We start from the raw sequence: 25,841 nt of genomic DNA, 5'->3' as shown, positions 1-25,841 counted from the left end.
AATATCCATTCATCTCGTTTATTTTTCATTTCAAAAAGATTTTTCCAAAAATACGTATTCGAAAATAACGTCTGTCATAACTGTAACAATGCATTTAACCCGTCTTAACAAACATTACTTTTTATTAAAAATTTAATTTCATTACAAAGACAAGTTAAAATAAAAAAAAAATGAAAAAGAATTTGAAAAATTTTTTCTAAACATTAATTAACCAATACCTTATTTTTAAATTTAATTTTGTAAACATTCATAGCTGAATTTTAAAAAAAAGGAGGCTCAATAACTCTGAGATTCCTCGAGTAAATTTAAAGCCCATTATCTCGTTATGGTTATAAAGTAGTGAAAAACTGAATTGAATAAGTTTTCCTTTGGGCCCTAATTCCTTTTAATTTTTCAATTAAAATAACATAACGATAAATAATACTGGCCCAAAAAATTTTAATAAATATTCACAGATTTACCTGTAAAGTTTAATTTAAAAAAAAAGGGGACAGTCCTTTTTTTATTTTTAAGGGGCCCAAAAATATTTTATATAAACATTTTCGAAAAATTTAAATGTTATATTATAGGTATTTTAAAATATATAGTCATTTCATCAAATTACAATGAAAAAAAAAGCATAAGTAACTTTTCTGAATTTTTGTAAAAAATTTGACTATCTTTTTTACGCACTGTAAATTTTTTTTTTCTTTGTAAAAAAAAAAAACGGGAAACGCGTCTTTAATTGACGCAAAATTTTCGATTAATAATAATATCTTCATTTCTTTTAAATTTGGGCGGTAACGGGGCTTCCAGTTAACGCCATGGGGGGGTTCCCGGGGGAAAAGGGATATTCCACCCGAACTAAAATATGTCAGATTTTTTTTTCTTCATATTCTGCCACTTTATTTGAATTAAAATTGGTTACCTCAAAAAAATTTTTGTTCAGGGAAATTAATGTCAAAAACCCCATAACATTTTCCTAAATAGCTATAAAATTTTAAAAAAAGAATTAATAAAAAAGGCAAAAATGACGTCACCTAAGAATATTTCCCCTTTTAAAATTGCGTCTTTTAACGCGGTTTTCATTCAAAAAATCCCGCTAAAAGACCTTTTGTTGTATGGCACGGACCATCTGGCATCCTTCATGCCAATAAAATTTCCCGGGATGGATAAAACGACGAAAACGCCAGTCTGCTTTGCAAGAAAAATTATATCTGTCATTGTTCGGTTCGGAAAGGGAATATCCGTCCGGGGACCCCCCCATTGGGCGGTAAAAAGGCTTCCGAGTTTCCGCCATGGGGGGTTCCCCGAGTTCGCCATATTTTTTAATTTTTAAAAGGGTTTACCTAAAATATGTTTAATGTGATGGAAATTAAAGTCTTCCACCCATAACTATTTTCTTACAATAGGTATGAACTTAAAACTGAAAAACAAGGGCGAAAGAGTCACCTAAGCACATATTTTCCCTTTTTTAAACGACGCCATTTTAACGCGTTCTTTCTAAAGTGCGCAAAATGACGTTGTTTTTTGGCAGCGACCATCTGGCACCCCATGCCAGATGAAATTTCCCGGCATGGGCAAAACCAGGGGAAACGCCAGTTGATATGCAAATAATAATATCTGTCATATGTTGGGGTTTTGGCCCGGAATACCCGTCCCAGGGACCCGCCCTTTGGGCGGAAAACGGGGCTGCGGTTACCCCCCAGGGGCGGGTTTCCGAGGGAGGGATTTTCCGACCAAACCGCAAAATATGTTAGATATTTTTTCTTGCTTTATTCGCCAATTTTTTTAAAATTTAAAAGGGTTTTACCTAAATATAATATGTTCTGGAAATTTAAAAGTCTTTTCCAAGTTTTTTCTTACAATGGGTAGAATTTTACAACTTAAATAACAGAATTATTTTTCTGCATAGCGAGGGCGTTTCCCGGAGTTTTACCCATCCCGGAAAATTTCATCTGCATGGGGGGGCCGGGGAAAGAGTCGCGTCCCCAAAACAACAAGTCTTTTTTAACGCACTTTTGAAAAAACCGCGGTTTTAATGACGTCTTTTTAAAAGGGAAAAATATTGTTTAGGAGATCATTTCCCTTTGTTTTTTAAAGGAATTTTCTAGCTTTTTAAAAAAATATTAGGATGAAATGACTTTTAATTTTCCCTGAGCATATATCTATTTAGGTAAACCTTTAAATAGAAAAAAGGCAAATAGCAAAAAAAATATCGACATTTGTTTGCGGTTCGGACCCCGAAAATCCCTCCCCCGGAACCCCCCCGGGCGGTAACTCGCAAGCCTTTTACCCCCAATTGGGGGGGTCCCCCCGGGGGGATATTCCGGCCCAACCGTAAATATGAAGATATTATTAACCCATTTTCCCTCCAAAAATACATAATTTTTTTATCAGTTAAAAAATTTAAGATGTGCAAAAAGTTGGAAAAGAAAAGTTATGAGAAAAGTACATGGGGTTAAAAGATCAAAATTTTATTTTTTCCATCACATTTCAGAAATTTTTTTAAAAATTTTTGCTTGCTACTTGGGTTAAAAGGGGAATTAGATATTAGTAAATAAATTTTACTCGGCATTTAAGATTTAACCACAAAGAATGGGATCATTTAAAAGTAGAATTTTTTCCATGGTTATATAAAATCTTTTAAACTTTTTCTAAAGAAAAAATGAAATAATGGTAATTGAAAAACCCCGATACACTTTCGTTAAATTTTAACTTTAACATTTTTTTTTTTTTAGGGCCTTCCTTTTCCGGAATATCCAAATTTTGAAAAAGCCCCCCCTATGCAACCATTTTTGGGAAATTTTTAAATAGGCATATGTAATTTTGGGAATTTTAAAAAGTCACCAAAGACATGTAAACGTTAATTCGCAGGTAAATAGTAATCTTTAAGGCCTTTTCTACTTTTATGAGCGAAATATATATTTTCCCTTTGGAGTTCCCTTTTCAAAAATTTTTGTTCATTAAATTTAAATTTTTACGGAACAAATTTTTAAAAACAGCGATCAAAAAAATCGCAAAAATGTAATGTTTTAAAAACAACTACTCAAGGGAAATTTCTTTTGGAAATTTTCAGGTTGGGAAAGATAGGGTTAATTAACGGTTAAAGGCTATTACAAAGATATTCTGTTAAATAATTATACGTACCGACAGAGAAATTAAACGTTTTTTGAACAAAAAAGAATTCCAAAAATAATTTTTAAAGGCTCCCAAAAAAAATAAAAATTTTAGAAAAAACCCCCGCATCTATTTAAACCCCTCAAGAAATGATTTCCCTATACTGATAACATCTTAAAAAATGATTTTCCATAATTTAAATTAAAAAGCTAATTAAAGTGTTTTTCCCATAACGTAATTTCCTAAAAAAATTGATTCCTATTTATCCCATAATTATCCTAATTAAGAAAATTAGGGTCAATAGGTTCCTATTATCGTCTTTAAAGGACAAAAACCCCAGAAGCAAAGAAAAAAAACAAAAAAGTACTCGGTTTATGTTGGTCGTTCAGAGAAAAAATGTAAAAATGAAATCTTTCAGCCCTTTCACCTTAAACGTATCATCTTTTAATATTAAATATGCTGAAACAAAGACCTAGAAGGGTCAGCACTTTTAAAAAGCGGAATAAGCACAAAAAATTTTTTAACAATCTATTTTCTGTAACCAGTCAATACTTTATAAATTTTGCCCACATAATTTTTTTAAATTACAAAAAAAAACTTATATTTGAGTGGAAAAAAAACTATGGGGTTTAATTTTTTAAAAGTTGTTTTTAAAAATTTTTTAGTTTATAGACAACTGTGGAGATAGAGATATAAGTTTTTTGTATCGTAAGATATGAAAATAAAGTTTTTAATTTTTTTTTCTTATTAAAATGATGGTAAAAACCCTGGAAAAGTTTTAAAGGGGAAAAGGGTTGCAGTTTTATTGAAAAAAAAAATGGTCAGAGGATACACAACTTTTGTACACTAAGAACAAGTTTTTTAAGCGTTAAATAGGACGGGGCGATCAAAAAGGCATAAGTAAACGAAATTTCGAAAATACCCTTAAGGAATTCTCATTGGGGTTCCTAATTCCAACCTCCTATTAACGGAATTTGTGTTTTAAAACCTTCAAAATTACGTTTGCAAAATTTTTTCTTACGTCATTAGGTAAGTCTCATACTCGCCCCGTCAATCATTATGTTTCGAAGACGCAGTTTGGACATCCGTTATTTAAACGGGGATAACGGGAAAATGATTTAAAATCAAAGGGGTTCGGTTCTTTCGCCCCTATTAAAATTTTTTCCCAAACCCTCGGCACTAACCGGGGTTTTTACCCAACAGTTTTTTTTTTTGATAAAGAATTAAATCGAACCAATGGCTATTTTATGTCCTCTACAAAAGGTCCTTGGTTGTGCATTCACGTAAAAATTTTTTTCCTCTTTTTACTGAATGAAATAAAATCATTTCACGCGCAGCCATTGCAAATAAGTTACGCTATAAAAGCTGTACATACTATGATCAAAGCCGTGACGAAACTCCGGACGGAATATTGCCAGACAAAAACGGGTTCATGTACAGGATTTGTTGAATCATTTAAGCAGGGAGATATGATCGACGCTATTTCCGGACTCCAAATCGACTTCCAAAACGACTTCTCCTGGACGTAAGAAATTTCTATTTTGTTGCTTTTTATTTTATTTCTGTTAATATCATCGTATAATGCAAATGCGTTTACATTTATTAAATGCTTTTTAACTGTTACATCTAATTGAATTTCAAACATGCAATTTCTTTTACAATAATTAATATAAATTGTGTTCTGTAAAAATGGTAGCGTAATATTAAACAAGGTAACGTCTCTATTAAGACCTGATTCCCTACAAGACGAAAGTTTGGAATTTGACCAATCAGGGACAGTCACGCAAAAGGACGGCAAATCATCGTATGAGCTATTTAATATCCAGTCTTCAGAGAGTTCGAATGAAATCAAATTCGAAAAGGTAATATTTTTAAAACAGTTTTGAGGAAAGGTCTAATAGTATACTTTTATATAAGCTTTAATTGATCTTTCATTTTCTCAGCATTTGGCATAACCAATGTGATAATAACATATTAACCTTTACCCTGTTGGCGGCAACATATTCTACCCGTGCGATAACGTGCTGACCAAGATCAGCTGACACACCAGTGTCGCCTAATTATCGTGTGCATAGTTCGCTATACACTTAACACAAATTTTGAAACTTTCCCTCAAATGTTCTGTGGTTTAATCAAGAATGAAAGATGAATAAGTCTATTTAAGATATGAAGCATGGTAAGGAATGTCACATTTTTTGTATCTTTTCAAACGCGAACATTTTATCTTTATGGATGTGTTTTCACGGTCGGTAAAATATTGAATACATCACGAAATGCAATTAAAATTGATTATTGAAATAAACAGATACAAGGGTTACCTAAAAGAAAATTTATGTTCCTGTTTCTTAAACTCTCTGCTTATAGTGTTTGAGTTAGCTCGAACGATTTATATCTTTACTGAAATGCAATTGAATCAACTATTAAAATAAAATGGTTTAATATAAATCGTTTTAATGTTTATGTTCACGAATTCTTCCCTTTTCTATAACACTGTTCTAATTTGTATTTGATCAAACTGTTTATTTTATACACGACATGTTATTTTCATCTCGACTGAACAATTTATGCTCCGGTATATCTATTAACTCAGGAGGCGTAGTCTTTTTTAAATGTTCCGAAATCTAGGGGATTATTTTGACAGGCACTAATATAGACTTTTCTTTTTTGCTTTTGCTTTTAGCTCTAAATTGTTGAATACAATGTGTATATATTGTAGAATGTTTTATGCTTATAGGAAATGTAAATATAATCAGGGAATTGTGAGAATTTGCTGACAGAAGAGTTAATGATTTCTTGTTTGCATTTTCTATTCTAGTTATTATCATAGTTTGGGTTAGTGACGTATATATTCTCTGTTACCTGCCCCTGATACTGTACAGAGTATGCCGTGTATAAAATGTCATTTTCCTGTTATTTAGATAGGTAAAATGATTGGCAATGAAGTTAAAGTGGACTTGAATAAAATCCGTGATTACCGTGCATCTGGTGAAGAGTTACTGTGGCCAGACGTTCGCAGAGCCCAGTGTTCACCTGGTCAGAAATGCTCTGAATGCACGCCCTTATTAGAATTACAAGAACGTGTTTTATTTGAGCCAGGCGACGTATATTTAGTTGGTGTAGTTCCCATTTTTCATACGAGCGGTACGCAAGAGTGTGGTGCAATATCAGACAATAGCGGATACCAACTCGCTGAATCTATAAGGTTTGCCGTAGAAAAAGTAAACAAGAAAAGTGGTGATTATTCGAACTTCTATCCTGAGCTTAAAGTGGGCTCAATCATCATCAATTCATGTAGGAATCCAGCTGTTGTCCAAAGGAAAATATACGATCTACATGCTAATGGAGTTTCGATTGACAACAACACAGTTGTGAAGGTCGATGATAAAATTCTAGGTTATGTTGCCGAATACACAAGCACTGTTAGCATGGCTGTAGCTTCAACATTGTCGTTTCTGAAGTTTGTACAGATAAGCTACGCGTCAACAAGCCCGGCATTGAGTGACAGGTCTAAATTCCCGTACTTCATGCGTGTAGTTACACCGGATGATGCTCAAGCAAAAGCCATGGTAGAAATGATGAAGAAGTTGAATGCAGATTACATACAAATCATTCATAGTGCTGGCGATTATGGTGAAGCCGGTCGAGATAAAGTCAAAGAATTCGCAGCTTCTAACAAGATTTGTGTTATTCAGAACATTTCCTTTAACGAGGGCGATAGCGAGTTTCAAATCTATGACAAACTAAGAACATACGCTCAAGCAAAGATAGTTGTAGTTTTCTTGTACCCAGATCATCTTATTAAGATCATGTCTGCTTTCACTACACAAATGAAGCGAGGGGATTTCGTTTTCATAGGATCTGAAGCATGGGCACGTGATACAACCGTATTAGCTAGTGACAAAAACCAAATTCTTTTGGGTTCTTTCACCGTTTCACTCGAAATGTACAAAGACCGAGAACTTCGAAACCACGCCCAGAACATAAAATCTAAGACTTACATCGAAGATCCATGGGCTATGCTGTTTGTTCAAGCCGAGAGGAAGTGCTATTTTGATCTCAGTTTTGACAAAACACATGTCGAGCAATGCAATGACTCTAATGACTACAGTCAGGATCCAAACTTCAAACTAGATACATACGATACACAAGCTTACGTCGCAGCAAAGAGTCTCCTGGCAGGTGCAAATGAATTTCTAAAATCAAAATGTGGTTCGCACGCAAAAAACCTTTGCAAAGATTTCAAGGATAACACAAAAGGTAAGAAAGCATCTCTTAAAACCATACTAAAACACTTAACATGCATATTGCATAAGAATATTCGCTTTCATATATTGTATACAAGCTAAAATATCAAAAGTCATAACATAAGTAAACACCCATACATATATAATACTAGTAGTATACTGTATATTTTCAATTACGGTAGCGGTGACATTGACTGGGGACTTATTTATACCAATACAATGAAAAGTAAAGATGCGATCGATTCAAAAGTTAAATACATGGATGGGTCACACACTTTTAGCATAAAAAATGAATGAATACTAAATCGTTCTTTGAATAATGTTAGTACATTTTTCGGCTGGTAATTGTCAGATCTCCCGATCATAGTTATCAACAGACTGTCCAAATTACCTTGTTTATTAAATCCAAGGCGTCATTGGACCTACCGAAAACCATTTCAGCATACACCTTTGGAAAAAAGTTTCAAAATGCCTCCTTAACGTAACTTCTAAGTTTCATCGAATGTAGTGTTTATCGATGCGAACATTTGTTAGACAAATGCAGACTTGTTACCTAATTCTTCTATTGTCGTTAAGAGAATGAACATTTAAGATACTGGCTACCACGTTGTTCAAGAGTTGGAGAGTTAACATTTAAATAATATCTTTGCTTTTACTGTTTAGTCTTTTCAAGACATTTAGACAAAACCCAAAGCATTTGACATAATAAGCTGAACTTATATGATAATGTGTGGTCTTAATACAAAAGTTTTCTTCTTACTTTATTAATTTATACTTTATGAAACACATCAAATTGTGCATGTCTTGTAAAAAAGGTATTCAGATGCCATTGTTGTTTTAAGAATAATTGGCTTAATCTTATCGGGGCCATTCGCCTTGTAGGAATCTAGGTTAACAATGTTTTAAAACCAGACAGGACGTTTTTAATAGTTCACTGCCATAATTGCATTTGTTTAGTCTAGATACTAGTACATTAAATCATTAAAAAATAAAGTTTATTTCATTTATTTATTACAAATTAGTAAATAGATAAAAATCATATTCGATTCAACTCTTTATTGTGTTATTTACGGCTACCGACCAACACATAAACAATACATTACAAAATATCAATTAAGAGTGTAGGGGCTGTGAACATATACAAAATACATTTCAATTATCATAATAATATTGACTTTTGACAACACTCAACATACATTCGAGCACTGTAATTAATTGCATATGAAGTTACATATACACAGATAAATATACAACTGTATATGTTTCGTTTTTTTGCAGGCATGGTAAGTAAATGTATAATAAAATAAATGCGAGAAGTTTTTATATACGAATACGAATTTTATTACGCATGAAACAAAATACATTGCTTATAGCCAAATAACAATGATACCCATGTACAGACATGTACAGAAAAAAAAAACAGTTAACAATACACAGTTTTCTGAAGAATACAAGTTATTATAGGAACTATACTTATTTTCATTAATATAGTCTGACAGAAAAAATAGCAGATTAAGAGATACGTTTATGATTTGCCCAATACAAAAATTTAGCTAAGGCACCTTTAGTTTTCTTTGGGTCTGACGACAAGAGACTAACAAGTTCATGATGGCAATAGTCAATGGAAATAGTACGGTTTAAAATATATGTTCGAAGATCTTGGTAGTTGGGAAATTCAAGGAGAAAGTGGTATTCACTCTCTTCATATTGCATGATTTACATATTCGCTGTTCTCTATGAGTGTTTTCATATCTACCAGTTTCTGTAAATAAATTATGGGAGGAAGTTCGAAATCTAGTTAAAGCTGTTATATATTTACTGTCTTGGACATAATCTAAATACTTTTCCATTTCAAAAGAATGTTTAAATATGAAGTATATTTGTAATTTTGGTGAATTATTGATAGATACTTACCAAGTTTGTAGAAAAGTGTCAATTAATCTTTGTTTAATAGTATCATATGGTATATCTATATCAAACTGATTGTCCCAAATATGTGAAAAGCCAAGAATTGACAAGATGTCTTTTATAAAAGAAGTCCATTTTCTCCGTTAAAATGTCGACTAACATCTGTATCTGACTTGAGAAGTAAATACGCTTGCTTTACGAGTGATGAATGATTAAGTTTAAGATTTTTTTACCAATATCTTATCATGTTATGTTTTCTAGTAATATGTAACGGATAACGACCAAGCTCACCATAAAGCGCTGACAAATTAGTTAATTGTTTGACCCCTAAGACTCTCCGCAAAAATTCACTATGTATTAATTCTATATCTTTAGCATCGTGCATTCCCCATATCTCCGATTTTGAATTCAAAATGGACCGACTAGAGAATCAAATAATTTACATTTCTGATAAATTGGTAGTTCTATGTTAATACTTTAAACAGGTTATGTAAAGCAAATGAGGCATGTTGAGCTATTCTGTTTTGGGTTCTAAACCAATTGCCATTTTTAAAAAGAGTAATTCCAAGTTATTTAAATGATTTTACAAGTTCAATTGGTGTGCTATAAATATGAAAAGTATGCTGAGTATACCTGTCCTTTTTCAAAAATCATTGGTTTTGTTTTAGACGTTTTTATTTTCAAACCCCATGTATTACAATAAGTTTCAATATCCGTTAACATTGCCTGAAGAGATTCAAGGGGGTTTAGCCAAAAGTACTTGGTCGTGTGCAAAAATCATGAGTTCGTTAACTGTAAAAATACCTTTAAAATCAGTGTTAATAATGTCTAGAAGGTCATTTGCGTAGAAAGTTTATATATAAGATGTTCAAAACAGTGTTCATTATTTCATTTTAACAGGGCTTGTTAATGAAATATTGAATATTAAGATGGACTTGGATGGATCAGGGAACAAGATGAAAGTTTTTGACAAAAACGGTGATGGAAATGTAGGTTACAGAATCTACAACATACAAAAAGATGACGACGACCTATCAATGCTTCTTTATAAGGAAGTAAGTATTCCATCGCCATGCCTACTTTTTAAAGCTTTATATTGAGATTTCTTTGTTGGATATTAATTTGTTTTTGACATGACGGAATAGGATTTTTTCCAGATTTGTCCATATTTGAACAATATTTTTTTTAAACTTTCACATTGTTTGCTAATACATTTTTTTCCTGAATAATAAATTTTATTTTGCAAAATGACCCAAAATTAAGTGTTTAAACGACTTTTACTCAAATTGGACTAAGAAAGACATTTTACCTATCAAAAAATTTATTGGAACGGTAAAAAGCAATTTTTTCAAGTCAACTTATGATTTCGTTGAACAACAGGTTGGAAGGTATCCATTGGAAGGCACTTTTACGTTTGAGGCAAGCAAGATAAGCTATCCGAATGATGTGTCAATTGTTTCAAGATGTCCTAATAAACAAGCATGTAGTAATTGTTATGCGGTATCAAAGGACACAGACATTATTGACAAAGACTCAAAAGATGGGTATGTATTCAAAGTTTTATTGCTATTTTATAAATGATAATTTACGCGTCATTCTCAGTTGATGGTGTGACGAAAAAGCAAAGAGCTTAAGCCTTACAGAAGGCTGAAAGACGTACCGTGCTTCAGTAAAAAACGCTGTCAGCTGTTCACGTGTTTTTTCTTCTTTACAAATAGTGACTAGTATATAATGTATCTTGTTTATTCCTAATTTAGTTCTTTTGACGTTTTGTTCCGCCAAAGGAAAAAATGTCCTCGTTATTGAAAACGAATTAAAAATAATTTATATAATATCTTGATTCGAGACTTGCAAGAATATGATATAAAATTGTGAAATTCAAAGGCTGTACATTTATACAAGTTATACATTAAATCATATATTCATGAAATTTTATTGTTAGTTAAAACTATTTTCATTCAATTATCGACAGTTCTATTTAAAACTATAAGCATAACGATTATCAAATAATATTATTTCATAATTACCTCATTATTTTGACGTGTCCGTTTCCGGGACATTTATGAAGTTAAATAAAAATGTCCATGAGCATATTACACAATAATTGTCCATTTAATAATGTGGTAGGGCTTTGTTTTATTACTTTGAAGAACCCAAATAGGTATTAAGATTTCATCCTAAATAATCATTCAATATGCCTAATACATAGTTTAAATGCATTAATAAAACTGGATACGCATACATTGCATTTAAATAAAGTAATTTTTATTTTTTTTTCTATTTAAATTATCAAATTTATAACACGGAAATAATGATAGTAGTGTGTCAAATAATACGGAAATTAATTTGTTGACTGTATGTTTCAGTGTTTTTTTTTTCTTACTCTATTTAACATTCAGATAGCGTTCATCTTCAATGCGGTAACGCGAAAGTTTTTTTTTTTGGAGTTTACGATTTTGGGATCTTTTTTTTCTTTTGATAATTCATTTTAATGCAGATGAATGAATTATAATGGGCGTCACATATTAATGTTTTCTTTTATAGGAATCACTATGAAAGTTGCCTTTAATTGTCAAGTTACAAAAAAATCAATAAAAATCTTAAAGCAATCTTTGTACTATAAATATATTTCATGAAACAACAAAAACAAACTTGAAAAACATTATTCAAATTTTCAATCCTATAGTTTCACATGATCATTTAGATAAATACTTTAACTATCTTCCTGTTTGATATTTAAGCCGAGTTTTAGGCATGATCACGTATTTTTGAATAAAAGAAATTAAAAAAGTCAGATGAGCTTCGACCCGAATAAGGAAGTTTTTTTCGATGAACCAAACGTAATTCTCCTTTACAACCCGTATAAACTGGGTGATCATGTAACGTCGTTCAATATTTGAAAAAGTTAAAAAGGTTCCCTGTGGGAAACATTTTTAGTAATTTACATTCTAGCTGTAGTATTTAAATAAATAAATAAATAAATAAATAAATAAATAATTAAATAAATAAATAAACTATGCAATGTTGACTTACCAATCTTACATGTACGGTTAACATATTATGTGCTCCTCCAAATTTCAAATTTCAAATACGGGTCACATGACCCTCCTTACATCAAAAAATACATTGCAATCAAATATGTATGCGAACAAATACCATGTTCCAGGTAAATATTTGTAGATTCAAATGGTGTATAATTGTCAATTGTAGCTCTTTTACATTGCCCGTTTTATTATGCTTGCAAAATGTTTTATGCGGCATTATTGCATAATGTTACTATAATTAGTAATAAAAATGCGTTTCATTTTTCTGAATATGACATGCGAAAATCCCGTATTTGAGCAAGTGTGCAAATAAGCCATATTGGCGCACTTGCCAAGTGTGCCAACATCCCATATTAAGGCTATTCCTGGTCATCACTCACCTGTTGTCCGCAAAAGAAAGGTCGTCGAGAGGATGTTGAATCTTTGGCGAATTGCTTGATGGATTAAGATAATCTAATCGAACACCAAGGACAGCCAGCTGACACTTTTGTGGATTAACTATTTATTTTATACATTGAAATATCTATTTTCAAGCAATTAATAAATATATTAGAACAATTACGTTATTGCTTGATTTAATTCCAGTCTGAAAAATTGCTGCGGAACATATGCAATAAACAGGTCATTACATGTGGCAAGTGTGCTTCCATTGAGTTATGATATTTTTTTCATCCGCATTCAGATATAGTCCGGCTACCGTGAAAATTATATTTTATTTTATAAATTTCACAAGTGGTTTATCATAATATAATCATCTGATATATTACAGTCAAACAATGGATAGCATGAAATAATTGTATCATCGTCATCATTTAAATTATTAATTGTATTTTTTTCTAAAGTATTTTAAGATTACACTTAGTTTAATTACGTTTTCTTTCGGTATTTTCGTTGGTGTAATCATTCTCATTAAAATTTCGATTTGATTTATCTATCAATTGCTTAAGTATATTCTTTTCAAATTTAAAATGACATTCAGAAGTATTCATATTGCTAAAAAATCCTGTTCCAATGTAAACCGCTATTCATAATCTTAAAACAATATACACGATCACGGTAGAAATGAATTGAAGCGAATGTTTTGTACGTGCCGGCGTCTTCGGTCTTTGCTCATGGATAGTGGAATTGTATGTGATTATGGGTAACATTAACTTGGAAACGTTAAAAAACGCAATTAATAATATTTGAATAATCATCATTCTTACAATTATATACCACTTTCAAAACTAAAACATTAACTTATATTAAAAAATATGATATAAAACAGATGACCATTGAGATTTATGCATCCATGCAAAACTGATTTGATACATGAAAACTTTTACTCTATTGATTTCGAATCTCCTGATAGTCAAAACATTTCATTACCAAAGCTAGAATCTGTGGTACTTTTTATTTTGGGTCAAAAAATCGCTTCTACGTTGTAGATGGGAGAAATTGCCAGTGCATACATCAACTCATAGTACAGTTTTTTTTACTAACCATACATTGTATACTTCAATGCTTGCAATGCTTTGATTCTTTCAGCGACTTAAAGTGATCTACTGTTGGGTTTTTTACAGGGAAACGAATGTTGAAGGGATTATGGTGAAGGTTCTGGGTGCGTTGTTTGGGGTAGCTGTTATTATAGGAATTGTCCTTGCAGTATTACTCTGCAGGCAAAAGAAGCAATGTAAACAAACAAATTTCATATTTTTTTCTTACTTATATTATATTACATTACATTTTTATTATATTATATTATATTATATTACAATACATTACATTACATTTCATTAAATTATATTATATTATATTATTATATTATATTATATAATATTATATTTTATTATATTATATTTTTGCTTATTTTATATTATCCTAGAATGAATTTTTATAGATCAGTGACGGTAAAGATATATGTTCCTAAAGGTTTTTACAATGTAAAATTTGAATCTTATTAGAGTATAGTGAAGTATTTTTTTTCTGATATTTAACCTCAAATCAATTTATATCAATAACATTGTTTTTTTTTTGTTTTTACACGAGTTTTACATAAAAATGTTTTTTATTATTATTTTACCTAGACACCCAGATTTTTGTCATTGGATAAACACATTTGTTCTTCATTGTGTTTGTTTTCAATACCCAGTTGTATATTTTCAGTCGATAGCCCTCATATATATATGCGTGCGCGAAATGGCTTTGCGAATGACTGTGAAACCGTGTCGAGGGAGGCAACCACACCAAGTAAAATATACATGGAAATACCTGTGCAGCATGAACGTAGATATGTGCCTATGAGCAGTGCTAGTGCAAGCCCTTGTGACACCGTGTAAATAACACGACACCGTTTAAATGTCTCAGAATTCTTCAGTATATAGCTAAAACAGTATTTTTACATTGTCTGTTGTATTATAATTTTCAATTTGTCCAAATCATATTCATGTACTTTCCTATATTCCAAAGGGTCATAATTTAAGCTGGACTAACACTCTTTTAATAACTTGTATAGTTAAGACAAATCCGCGATAATCACATGTTGGAGAAAGAATAAAATTTTGTGACATGTAGTCACGGGTTTTTTTCTTATATGCATCATGGTCATATTTTATACTCATACGCAAAATATGTTTGCAATATATAACCTTTACAAAGTATATAACTTGCCACAGTGTAGTTCGAAGAAATTCTACACGTTCCTCAAACAATATTTCTATTGTTATACGCCCGAACATAAGTCGGTTTTTATTGTTATACACCTGGTCTTCCGTCCACCTGATAGCAAATTTGTGTCCGGTCTGTATCTTTTTAATCGGTTGAAGGAAATTGAAACTACATGTATTGGTGTACTTGGCAGACACGATTATCAAATGGAGACAATGTCAAGAGCGCAGCTTTGACCTTCCTCAGATCAAAGACAAGGTCACAGTTATCTTGTGTGAATTTTGAAATTTCGTGTCCGCTCTGTATTGTTTAACCAAAATACAGAAATTAAAACTTTCCGGCAGAAATATCACTTACAATTAGACGATGTGCAGAACACAGGTAAAAAATTATTTTATTTTATAGACTTATATAAGAACGCACATTTTAGTTTAATTGTTCGAAACTTTTAAGTCTAGAGCGAAGATATTTAGCATGGAGCATTACTTTATTAACCTCCACAAAACTGATATGAATGATGGTTGTTGGTTCAATATTTGCCCTGCCCCAGGGAGACTTTTTGTGTGAAACTACGCTGACCACAGCTTTAATATTTGGCATGTAATTTCGCATTGTGGACCACAACATAGCTGGTATTTAAATGTCCCCTTTTGCGAATATTGGTTTCCGCTCCGGTGGTCACTAAGTTAATACATTTTTGTATAGGAAACACATTCAAGTATTATTTTGTGAAACTACAATGCCTAGAGCTTAGACATTTAGCGTGTAGATCTTGAAAACTGAAATTTATCGTGCCCCTGTTGTCACTATTGTTTAGCATTTAGGTAGCATGATTTATATCGACTTAAACGTGTATAGGAAAATAACTTGAGTATTATTGTGTGAAACTATAAAGCATAGATATTTGACATGTAGCATCAATTTATAGATATCTACTAACGTTATATTTATCATGACCCTCCATTCAAAATTGGCCCTGTCATGGAGTCACTTGCTTTATATAGATTAAGGTAAAGGAAAACACCTATTATATTTTCTGGATAACTACTATGCCTCTTTATTTCGTATATATCATTGCCTAATTTAATGAATCATGCAACTAGAGTAAAAATACCCCTCTTTGAAGGTCATATGGTGTCATAAAGATTGAACATTTTACAGACACAATTCTGGATTAGATCTATTCCCTAATTTGATTTTTCTATTACTCAAACAAATTTACATTGAGCGTATATTGCTCCGCCTTTGCAGTGCTCTTGTCTTCTATAAGCAAGCTGTTGTAAATGTGCATTATGTATGAAACTATAGACAAGTATGACAGTATATATAAAGACAAGTTTGAAAGTGTATCTATATACAAGTTTGACAATACCTTTGACTGTGTATCTATAGACAAGGTTGACAGTGTATCTATAGACAAATTTGACTGTGTATCTATAGATACGTTTTGCAGTGTATCTATAGACAAGTTTGACAGTGTATCTATAGACAGATCAGACAGTGTATCTATAGATACGTTTTGCAGTGTATCTATAGACAAGGTTGACAGTGTATCTATAGACAAGTTTGACAGTGTATCTATAGATACGTTTTGCAGTGTATCTATAGACAAGTTTGACAGTGTATCTATAGACAGATCTGACAGTGTATCTATAGATACGTTTTGCAGTGTATCTATAGACAAGTTTGACAGTGAATCTATAGACAAGTATGACAGTATATATATATAGACAAGTTTGAAAGTGTATCTATATACAAGTTTGACAATACCTTTGACTGTGTATCTATAGACAAGTTTGACAGTGTATCTATAGACAAATTTGACAGTGTATCTATAGACAAGTCTGACAGTGTATCTATAGACAACTTTGACATTATATCTATAGACAACTTTGACATTATATCTATAGACAAGTTTGACATTATATCTATAGACAAGTTTGACAGTATATCTAAAGACAAGTTTGACATAACTATAGACAAGTTTGACAGTGTATCTAAAAACAAGTTTGACTTTATATCTACATACAAGTTTGACACACAAGTTTGACAGTATATCTATAGACAAGTTTGACATTATATCTATAGACAACTTTGACATTATATCTATAGACAAGTTTGACATTATATCTATAGACAACTTTGACATTATATCTATAGACAAGTTTGACATTATATCTATCGACAAGTCTGACATTATATCTATAGACAAGTTTGACAGTATATCTATAGACAGGTCTGACAGTGTATCTTTAGACAACTTTGAAATTATATCTATAGACAAGTTTGACAGTGTATCTATAAACAAGTTTTTTAGTGTATCTATAGACTAGGTTGACAGTGTATCTATAAACAAGTTTGACAGAACCTTTGACTGTGTATCTATAGACAAGTTTGACAGTGTATCTTTAGACAAGTTTGACTGTATATCTTTAAACATGTTTTACTGTATATCTACAGACATGTTTAACTGTGTATCTTTAAATTAGTTTGACTGTAAATCTAAAGACAAATTTACTGTATTTCTTTTCACAAAATTCACCGAACAAGTATATATTGATTAACTGTTTGACAAGTTTCACTTAATTTCTATCGACAAGTTTGACTATCTTACAGACAGGTAAGACTGTATATTTAAAGACAGGTTTGACTGTGCATTTATAGAGCTATTTGGTTGTATATTTGTATATTTCTATTGAAGATTTTATGATCACCACAGTAACAACACAGCTGTGAGCACAGGCGCTAGTCACATAATCAAATATTTTACATAATCGGTCTATATATGTATATAAAGATATAAGGCCCCCCAACGAAACAAAAACATCATGCAGAACAAACAAGTGATCAGTCTTTAACAATATTTAACAATATAGCAATAACAATAAAAGTTCTAACAGACATAAGTAGCACATATATGGCTTAATTGAAAAGCCACATAAACATATCTGAAATAACATTTAAAAATACATATTAACAAAAAGCCGGTCCAAAATACTCGAGCGTAGTAATATATGCAGACGTATTCTATTACGCAGATAAAATACAGTTCTCACTTAATAAAATATGATAAAGACAGAAAATCATCCGGCTCAAATCAGGCTTACAATTATTTTTACATAAATAAGAAATCCTGAAAGTTTAAATGTAAACAAATATACATTCATAAAAAGCCAGACTGAAATACAAATAAGTAGTTCCAAAGTTCTGTGTCCGCCATTTTTAAACATGGAAAATGACAGAAGAAAGCGCCGTCTGAATCTTCCAATAATGTCTGTAGATATTCACTTTGTGATATATTATAGTAACTGTAAATGTTCCAAATTATTAGATATTCATCAGGAAATAAATTAGGGTCATCTGACCATTTTGTGGCGAGAGTTTTCTATCCTTAAAAGAGAACTGTCAACAATGCTGACATTCAAGTTTTACGTTGTGTTTCGTGGAATAAAGTCCATTTGTTAAAAAGGTAGCACTATTTGATCATTGTTAATACATTTAAAGTAAGAACAGTTCATGATTTATAGAATTATATATGCACATGTTGATTTCTGTTGAAAGTATAACGTAAATTGTCATGTCATTTGAAATGTCCAAAATTTGTAAGGGAGGTATTCCATTACAATATCTTTTTCCTATTTAACACATCTAGAAATCAGACCTTTTAGCGTAATGAAATTGTCAATATATTTAGAGGCTCTAAAAATGCACACAATAATGCAAATTGGAATCAGGTGAACATTACATTATATTAACAACATTCATCGTTTAAAGGTACATTATGCCTCAGAAACGAATACAAATTTTCCTTTCACATGAGTTTTATAACGTTTTAAAAGAGTTTTAGGGCATGTTATGTGCTTATTGCCTGAAGCAAATGACGCTGAACTTGAAATTATTTGTCATAAAAATAGCAAAACGTAAACAAAGTAGTTTGACTTCCATACGAAGTACTAAGTCTCTATAACTGTACTTTTTCCAAACAGCAAGAAAAGCAAAAGATGGTTCAAGTGTTTAGCCCAGAAGTAATATTTTGGAAACTTAATATTAACAGAACATGAAAAATAGAAAGTTTTGAGAAACAATTATAAAAGCTTTTTTAGAACATAATGGGCCTTTAACATAATTCTCTTTGTACAAAAGCGCATTAATAACCACTAATTGCTTACACATTTTAATGGCATATAAATACTATATATATACTTGAAATGAGAGAATATCCTATCAGTGTAGAATGTGTTTGGAGCAACAACTGAAATCTCTAGCTGGGTAATTTGAATGCGTTTGTTTTACCCAGAAACACAAACTTAGTTATAACAATTTGGCTCGAACCTTTGTGAAATATACAATTATTCTGTGTAAGAAGTGATAACTACGTTGGTAAGAGTTATTTTATATTTTGTGAGTTACAGTTTTGCTCGTACTTCGATTAAAAAGTAAAAAAGTGGTTTTAAAATTTTCAATACATGCTTGACGGGTTCCTATCAGGACTTCGTTCACACAAATATCATACTATAAATATATATGACAGAAATACATGTATATAATACAATATGAAAATAGCAGATCAATGAGCATGTATAGCTGTCCTGTGATCAACTTAATGTGAATTATTTTAAAGCTGAGAAAAAAAAAGCAAAACAAACAACGTCCTGATAGCTTGATACATTGTCTGACATTTATTGTGAAGTTATAAATTTGAGAAAAAACAACAACGTACTTATGACCTGATAATACGTTAACGGTAATGTGGATACTTACTTGTGGAAAATGTAATAACATGTAAATAAAAATATCAGAAAATATTTGGAATAACATTTTAACTGTTTCATCGAATTAATTTAATTACGTCTTCAATGCGTAGATGTATGTCTTGACCTGACTTTGCCTTCGAACAGATTCATAGCTCTGGCTTGCAATTTTTTACAAAAGATATATATATACAAATGCCTAAAACAAAACTTTGATTTCAACAGTTGGACAAAATGAGTTCAGAATCGTTCAATCTGGCAAACTGCAAATAAAAAATCGTGCAATCTGGCAAAAACAAACTGCAATAAAAAAATCATACAATTTGGCAAAAGAAACTGCGATCAAGAAAAATCGTGTAATTTGGCAAAAGAAACTGCAATCAAGAAATCGTGCAATCTGGCAAAAAACTACAACCAAGAATCGTGCAATATGGCAAAAACAAACTGCATACAAGAAGTGTTCCTTTTGGCAAAATAACTTTTTATAAGAGTACAGTTTGGCAGAAAAAAATATCAAGCAAGAAATATTCAGTCTAAAAACAATACAACTGTTAAGGCAATGAAAAATAACAAGCAAGCTTAAAACGAAAACCATATGTTGATATAAACGCAGCTTCAATGATAAGTCAAGACCAAGTCTTAGTTGACAATTAACGAGGAGCCTTATTACCATAGAGACAAGAAAATAATGTACTTTTCTTAACATATAGCTGGAATATATAATAAAGTGACTTATTGAGAGTGTCAATTAATTGTTAACATCCATAAGAAATTACACAATTTCCATTCTGAGTGATTGATAAATGATTAATTAATTAAATTATTTCGTATCATAAGCAAGTGATTTTTCCGTTAATTTTTTATTAAAACAGAAATGTGTAAAGGATAAAATAGAATGATTTTTATTTTTTGTTTGTATTTTCTCTACAGTTTCTAATATTTTTTATATACAAGTAAAGGGTAGACAACAAACATTAAAATGCATTAAACTTGTTGAAAGTCTATTTTTGATTTGCAAAATGAACACTATAAACCCGATCAATAATAAGTCAAATACAACAGATATCAATGATACATACTTGGGTGAAATAATTTATACATACTGGGATATTAAAGATGTATATGATAGCAATACATACATGAATGATAGCAATACAGACATGAATGTCACAAATTTTAGATACTCGAATGACTTTACTATATTTAAAAAAAAAAATAGGGGTATCATTGCATTACATTGAAATATGTTTATTTGTTATAGGACTTTTAGGAAATTTAATCTCACTTATTGTGTGGGTGAGAGGAAAAAACACAAGAAAACTTGCGTGTGCAACATACTTTATATATTTGTCCACCTCTGATGGTCTTTGTTTGCTGTTTAAAATATTTTATAATTTGACCACAATGCATTTTGTCTTTGGAGGAATATGTATACCTTTTTTAACAACTGCCTACTTGTTTCCTCAACTTTCCTCCTGGATCATTGTTTGTATTTGTGCTGAAAGAATGTTGAGTATTTGTTTCCCTTTAAAATTCAATACAAAGGGGGCTGGAAGGAGAGCACATTTTTGCTTTATTTCGCTTTTGATTTTACTTGTAGGAATTAACCTGACAAATGCAGTTTTATTGTGTAAAGGCATCTTCTCTAACTATTCAATTGAACACAATAAAATGGGAGAACTATCTGTAATATATGTACTCTGTGTCTTTCCTCTGTCATTCATTACAATATGTAACGTTGTTACTTTTTCAATTCTTTACAAAAGGAAATCATCAGCTGTAACCAGTCGCAGACGACATTTGACAAAATTCACGCGCTTAAGTATAGCTGCGGGAATCTTCCATTGTGTTTGTGTTGTCCCGATCATGGTTGCTAAGCTCATCGAGTATAGGTATATTGAAAACATGTTGACTGAATATCAAACTATTATTATTAATAAGCTTGCAGAAACGTTTCTATACATAAATAACGCTTTTAGTTTTATACTCTACTCAGTGTCATCAAAAGGTTTCCAGCAAGATAGTAAACAACTGCTTTGTAAGTTTAGGCAAAGAGAGTAAGAAAGAACAAAGAACAATGGTCAGTTTCAGCTTCATCACAAATAATATTTAAAATCAGTCTAAGAAGAGGAAAAATTAAAATTACCAGTTTTCCTCTTGGGCTGATCGATTTGGCTTTTGGTCAATGTATCATTTTCAGGATTTCTTTCATAAAAAATGTCTAGTTTTCTTGTAAACATATATTTCTTTTCTAATTCTCTTCGGCATTATGTGTATGCAAATGCCTAGATACTACTCATTATAGTTTGTAGATGCACATAGATATAAAAAAAACCCGCAACATTACTTTATAGCTTGTTTATTTGTATCTATACTTGTAACATATATAACACTACTATTTTCAATATACATGTATTTTATATTAAATTGTTAACATGTATTATTTTTACCTTTGATTAATGTACTTATTACCGGTACAATATATGGGTTTTATAACAAACATGGTTTAATTTTAACACAGATGTAGTTGTATTTGATGTTAAGAAAAACAAAGTACCTTTGTCAAAATTGAGTTTTATACAAAGTGAAGAATGTTTCTTTTCGTGGTCTTGACGTTTGAGTTTATTCTTCTAGATGGCACGCCTCCATGGTTAGAGAAATTTTCAAACAATTCTTACTTAAGAAATATTTTTATAGTTTAAGGAAAATTCCAAATCAAAATGAACGTCTGACTATTAGATGCACACCTTTAAAATTATATCATTTAAAATTTAAGAGAAATCTTTGAATATTTTGACAAATTATAGGTAGTTTTTCTGGATACTAATAGACTTAGCTAGGATAAATGAATGTCCTTTTAAATTTGTACATTTGTCAATAATTTTTATCATGATTCGATGTTTAAATTTCCAAAAATATCAACACACATGTAGGATCGTGCATCTTTAGAGTGCAACTTTATTACGATATAATGATGTTTTGTTAGGACCATACACCACTGTGACTTAGATTTGTGTTAATTAAAAATGTAAATATTTATTCAAATATCTGTTAATGATTGACGAAATGATTACTTTGTTGTTGTTGTTGTTGTTGTATTCCTCGATATATTCTACCCTTAGCATGCTGAACTTTATATAATGGACTTTTCCAACTTCCATTTATGGAACTATCCATTAACTTTTTTATCAGGATATCAGTATGAAAATTAAAATTTTTAAAGTGACCAGTATAGAGTCTGTTTAGACTAAGGTGTAGAAACAAGAATACTAGTAATGTTTAAAAGAAATATCTGGTAACAAGTGATACCTCATAAGCATTAAAATCAGCAAAATTACATGAAAATTGTAGAGTCGGTTTGGTTGAGGCTGTACAAGTGCAACATCCCCACGAACCATAGCACCAGCTTGAGCGGTACGCAATTTTTATCATGTTTGACATGTTTTGTTTATGTAAATAACACGTACTGTCTGTCATTTCCATTGTTTGTTGTTTTCTGTTTTTATAATTATTGTAATAAGGTGGCGATTTGTCTAAAATAAACACCACTTAAGGTGTTAGAAATGTTAAAAATTAAACGAAATGACAATCGTTTTTATTGACATGTATTGTGTGTGTAAAAGTCCGTGTTGTTTGTATTTACCATAGTTGTATGCTTGCCAAATGTAAGGTGAGGGTCCGACTGAGGTTGGGTTTTTCCTTTGGATATGACGGGACTGGCAATATTCTGAGTGATTTTTATACTAAACGGACTATAAGAAAAGGCGTAAAAAATCACTAAAATTGAATTCTTAGTAGAATTCTTTCTTATATTTTTTCAAATTTCCCCGTTTTAAGTGTTTCTGTTCATATATGTAGGGTTTTCAAATTTTATGATTTTAGGCTTTTGGGCCTCAGTGGAGTACTTTTCAGGTTTTATAACTTCATGTTGTACCATAGTCATAGAATATACATATAGAAGAAAAAAAACTGATCACGTGAATTTTATTGACTATTTATGAAAAGTAAGGTTTAGAAAAATAGATTTATTGATTGTTTAGTATTCTGTGTAAAAAAACTTGTTTTGTTACTGTGATTTTTTGCTTTATACTATTATTTTTTTATTTTTTAATAAAAGTGGCATGCTGAAAATCTTTTAATTTTACCAAAAACCACACATAGCTCCAACTCTGTACCAATATTAGTAGTGTCCTCACACCGTTCTTATAAAAGGTTCCAACTCCATACCTGTATAAATAAAGTCTTAACATAAAACCAACATAGAGCACTTATCCTGTACCACGACTAAAATTGGGTCTTAATTCTATACCAAATACCAGGTTGGTCTTAAACCTTACTATTATGAGGTCACAGAACTGATCAATCAGAAAAGAATCAACTTTGCACAAATATCATGTCTAACTTTATTACACCATTTGACGACATCTCACCTCTTGCGGTTAAGGGGTTGTCTTTCAGGGTTAAGACATCAGAATTACCGCCACCGTTTATCTCTGCGTGAACGTAAGATAAATATCTCTGTTGCTTTAAGTTCGAAACACCCGAGGTAAGCCGAATTCATCTTTCCTGTTTCGGCGCCATATGACCTAAAATGTGTTGGTGCGCAGTGAAACCAAAAAAAAAATAAATATATATATATATATATAGTCCTTTCATTATCTGTTTACATCAATATTGACATATAGGAGTGTCGAAAATTCTTATATAAAAAAAACGATTTATCGCAACCTAATTAGTTACTTATTCAGCATTTCAAACCGTAATATTAGCATAGTAGTAGAGTGTCCGCTTCGTAAGTGTTGAGACCCTGGTTCGGATCCTGGAAAATGCATTTTTTATCTTACATTATTTTTCTTGTTTTAGAAACATTGCAGCTATTTGTATTTTAGGTCCTCGTACATTTTTTAAACAAATGGATATATACAAATTTGACAAAATTGTGAAAAATTGTGGGTAATGAATTTAAGAGATTCAAAAACAATCTAAAAATACTATTCAGTTCGATATAATGATGTACATTTTTTCACCTTCTACGTTTAGATTTCAGCTGAATGATTAAAATAAAACAATGTCATGATAAAACGTTTATAAAAGAGAAAATGAACAATCATGTGGAAAACTATTAAGACTATTTGGAAAGTAAAAAGCATACTGAAAATGTACGCGACTGCAGATCCGAACTCGAAAAAACATTTTCATAACCTAAACGCTCTAATCACTACGCTTCTCGGGTTAATGTGTCTATACCAACTTTTATTCTATTCTATTGCAATGAAAATGCAAAATGTAATAAAAAAGAACTTGCATAACCCATTATACCACCGAATAGAAAGAGTTGTCTTTTTCGACTTACATCAAAATATTGTCCTAAAAAAACACACATAAGACATTTCCATCTTTCAAAGGAATGTGTTCAAGAGTTTGAAACAATTGGCTGATATAAGTGTGAAGAGCATTTTGTAGAAAAGCATGCGTGCGTGGCCGAGTGGGTAAGGTCATTGATTTTAAACCAGTTACACTTCAATTGCTTTGGGTTCGAATCGCGCCAGGGATTTTGCATGCTTTCTTGAAAGACAAATCAGACAGAAGTCTAACAATTGAATTTTAAGACACCCTTTGCTGGATGTCTTCTCGTTTAAGAATGACAATGTCATTTGCTCTAGCCGGGTCGATCGTCAACAACATACCGGTGAGTATTTAGTTTAGGATAGCACATTACCTTGCTGTATAAGTATGCGTTATTGAGAATTTACATAGAGGCGAAAAACATGCAAAACGTGCTTGTTTACTGTATGTTAGCCGAAAATACAAAAAATTACTTTTGAAAAAAAAAAAAACAGATCAACCAAAGTTTCTTGACTGCTGTAAAGAACGGTATTAAACAATCTTTTATTAAACAGTTATGTTTTTTAATAATAAACGTCACGGCAAAAATGGTTATTTTGATGAAATATCTGTTATAGAAATAACTATTTCTGTGAAATATATTAAATAAATTCGATGAAAGGGAAAAACTAATATTCTCTGAATGTCAAATGAAACGTTTATGTAAATCATGTAACTAGATAATTATGTTTGATGAATTTGAATAAAGGAAGTGGTATTTGTAGGATTGTTGACTTAAATGTCATTAGCGATTTTTTATAATA

The 25,841-nt window shown here is 31.1% G+C and overlaps 1 protein-coding gene and 1 long non-coding RNA gene across 2 annotated transcripts; both read left to right on the top strand.

Annotated features, from left to right (window-relative positions):
• Positions 1 to 4,438: 4,438 nt before the first annotated feature.
• Positions 4,439 to 14,767, top strand: LOC132724377 (metabotropic glutamate receptor 3-like). The gene is made up of 7 exons (XM_060709228.1): positions 4,439 to 4,624; positions 4,829 to 4,961; positions 6,018 to 7,356; positions 10,152 to 10,306; positions 10,632 to 10,795; positions 13,858 to 13,967; positions 14,441 to 14,767. Exons 1-7 carry the CDS (start codon positions 4,476 to 4,478, stop codon positions 14,611 to 14,613), a joined length of 2,223 nt encoding a protein of 740 aa, XP_060565211.1. The 5' UTR covers positions 4,439 to 4,475; the 3' UTR covers positions 14,614 to 14,767.
• A 3,595-nt stretch (positions 14,768 to 18,362) lies between these two features.
• LOC132724376 (uncharacterized) lies at positions 18,363 to 21,963 on the top strand. The gene is made up of 2 exons (XR_009624898.1): positions 18,363 to 19,321; positions 19,918 to 21,963. It is a non-coding gene; the product is annotated as an uncharacterized LOC132724376 (long non-coding RNA).
• The last annotated feature ends 3,878 nt before the right edge of the window (positions 21,964 to 25,841 follow it).

This window comes from Ruditapes philippinarum, unplaced genomic scaffold, assembly GCF_026571515.1.
Source record: "Ruditapes philippinarum isolate M1 unplaced genomic scaffold, ASM2657151v2 ctg224_1_1_1_1, whole genome shotgun sequence".
Classification (NCBI taxonomy): domain Eukaryota; kingdom Metazoa; phylum Mollusca; class Bivalvia; order Venerida; family Veneridae; genus Ruditapes; species Ruditapes philippinarum.
The sequence above is the reverse complement of the archived record's forward strand: the minus strand, read 5'-3'. Positions and strand labels throughout refer to the sequence as shown.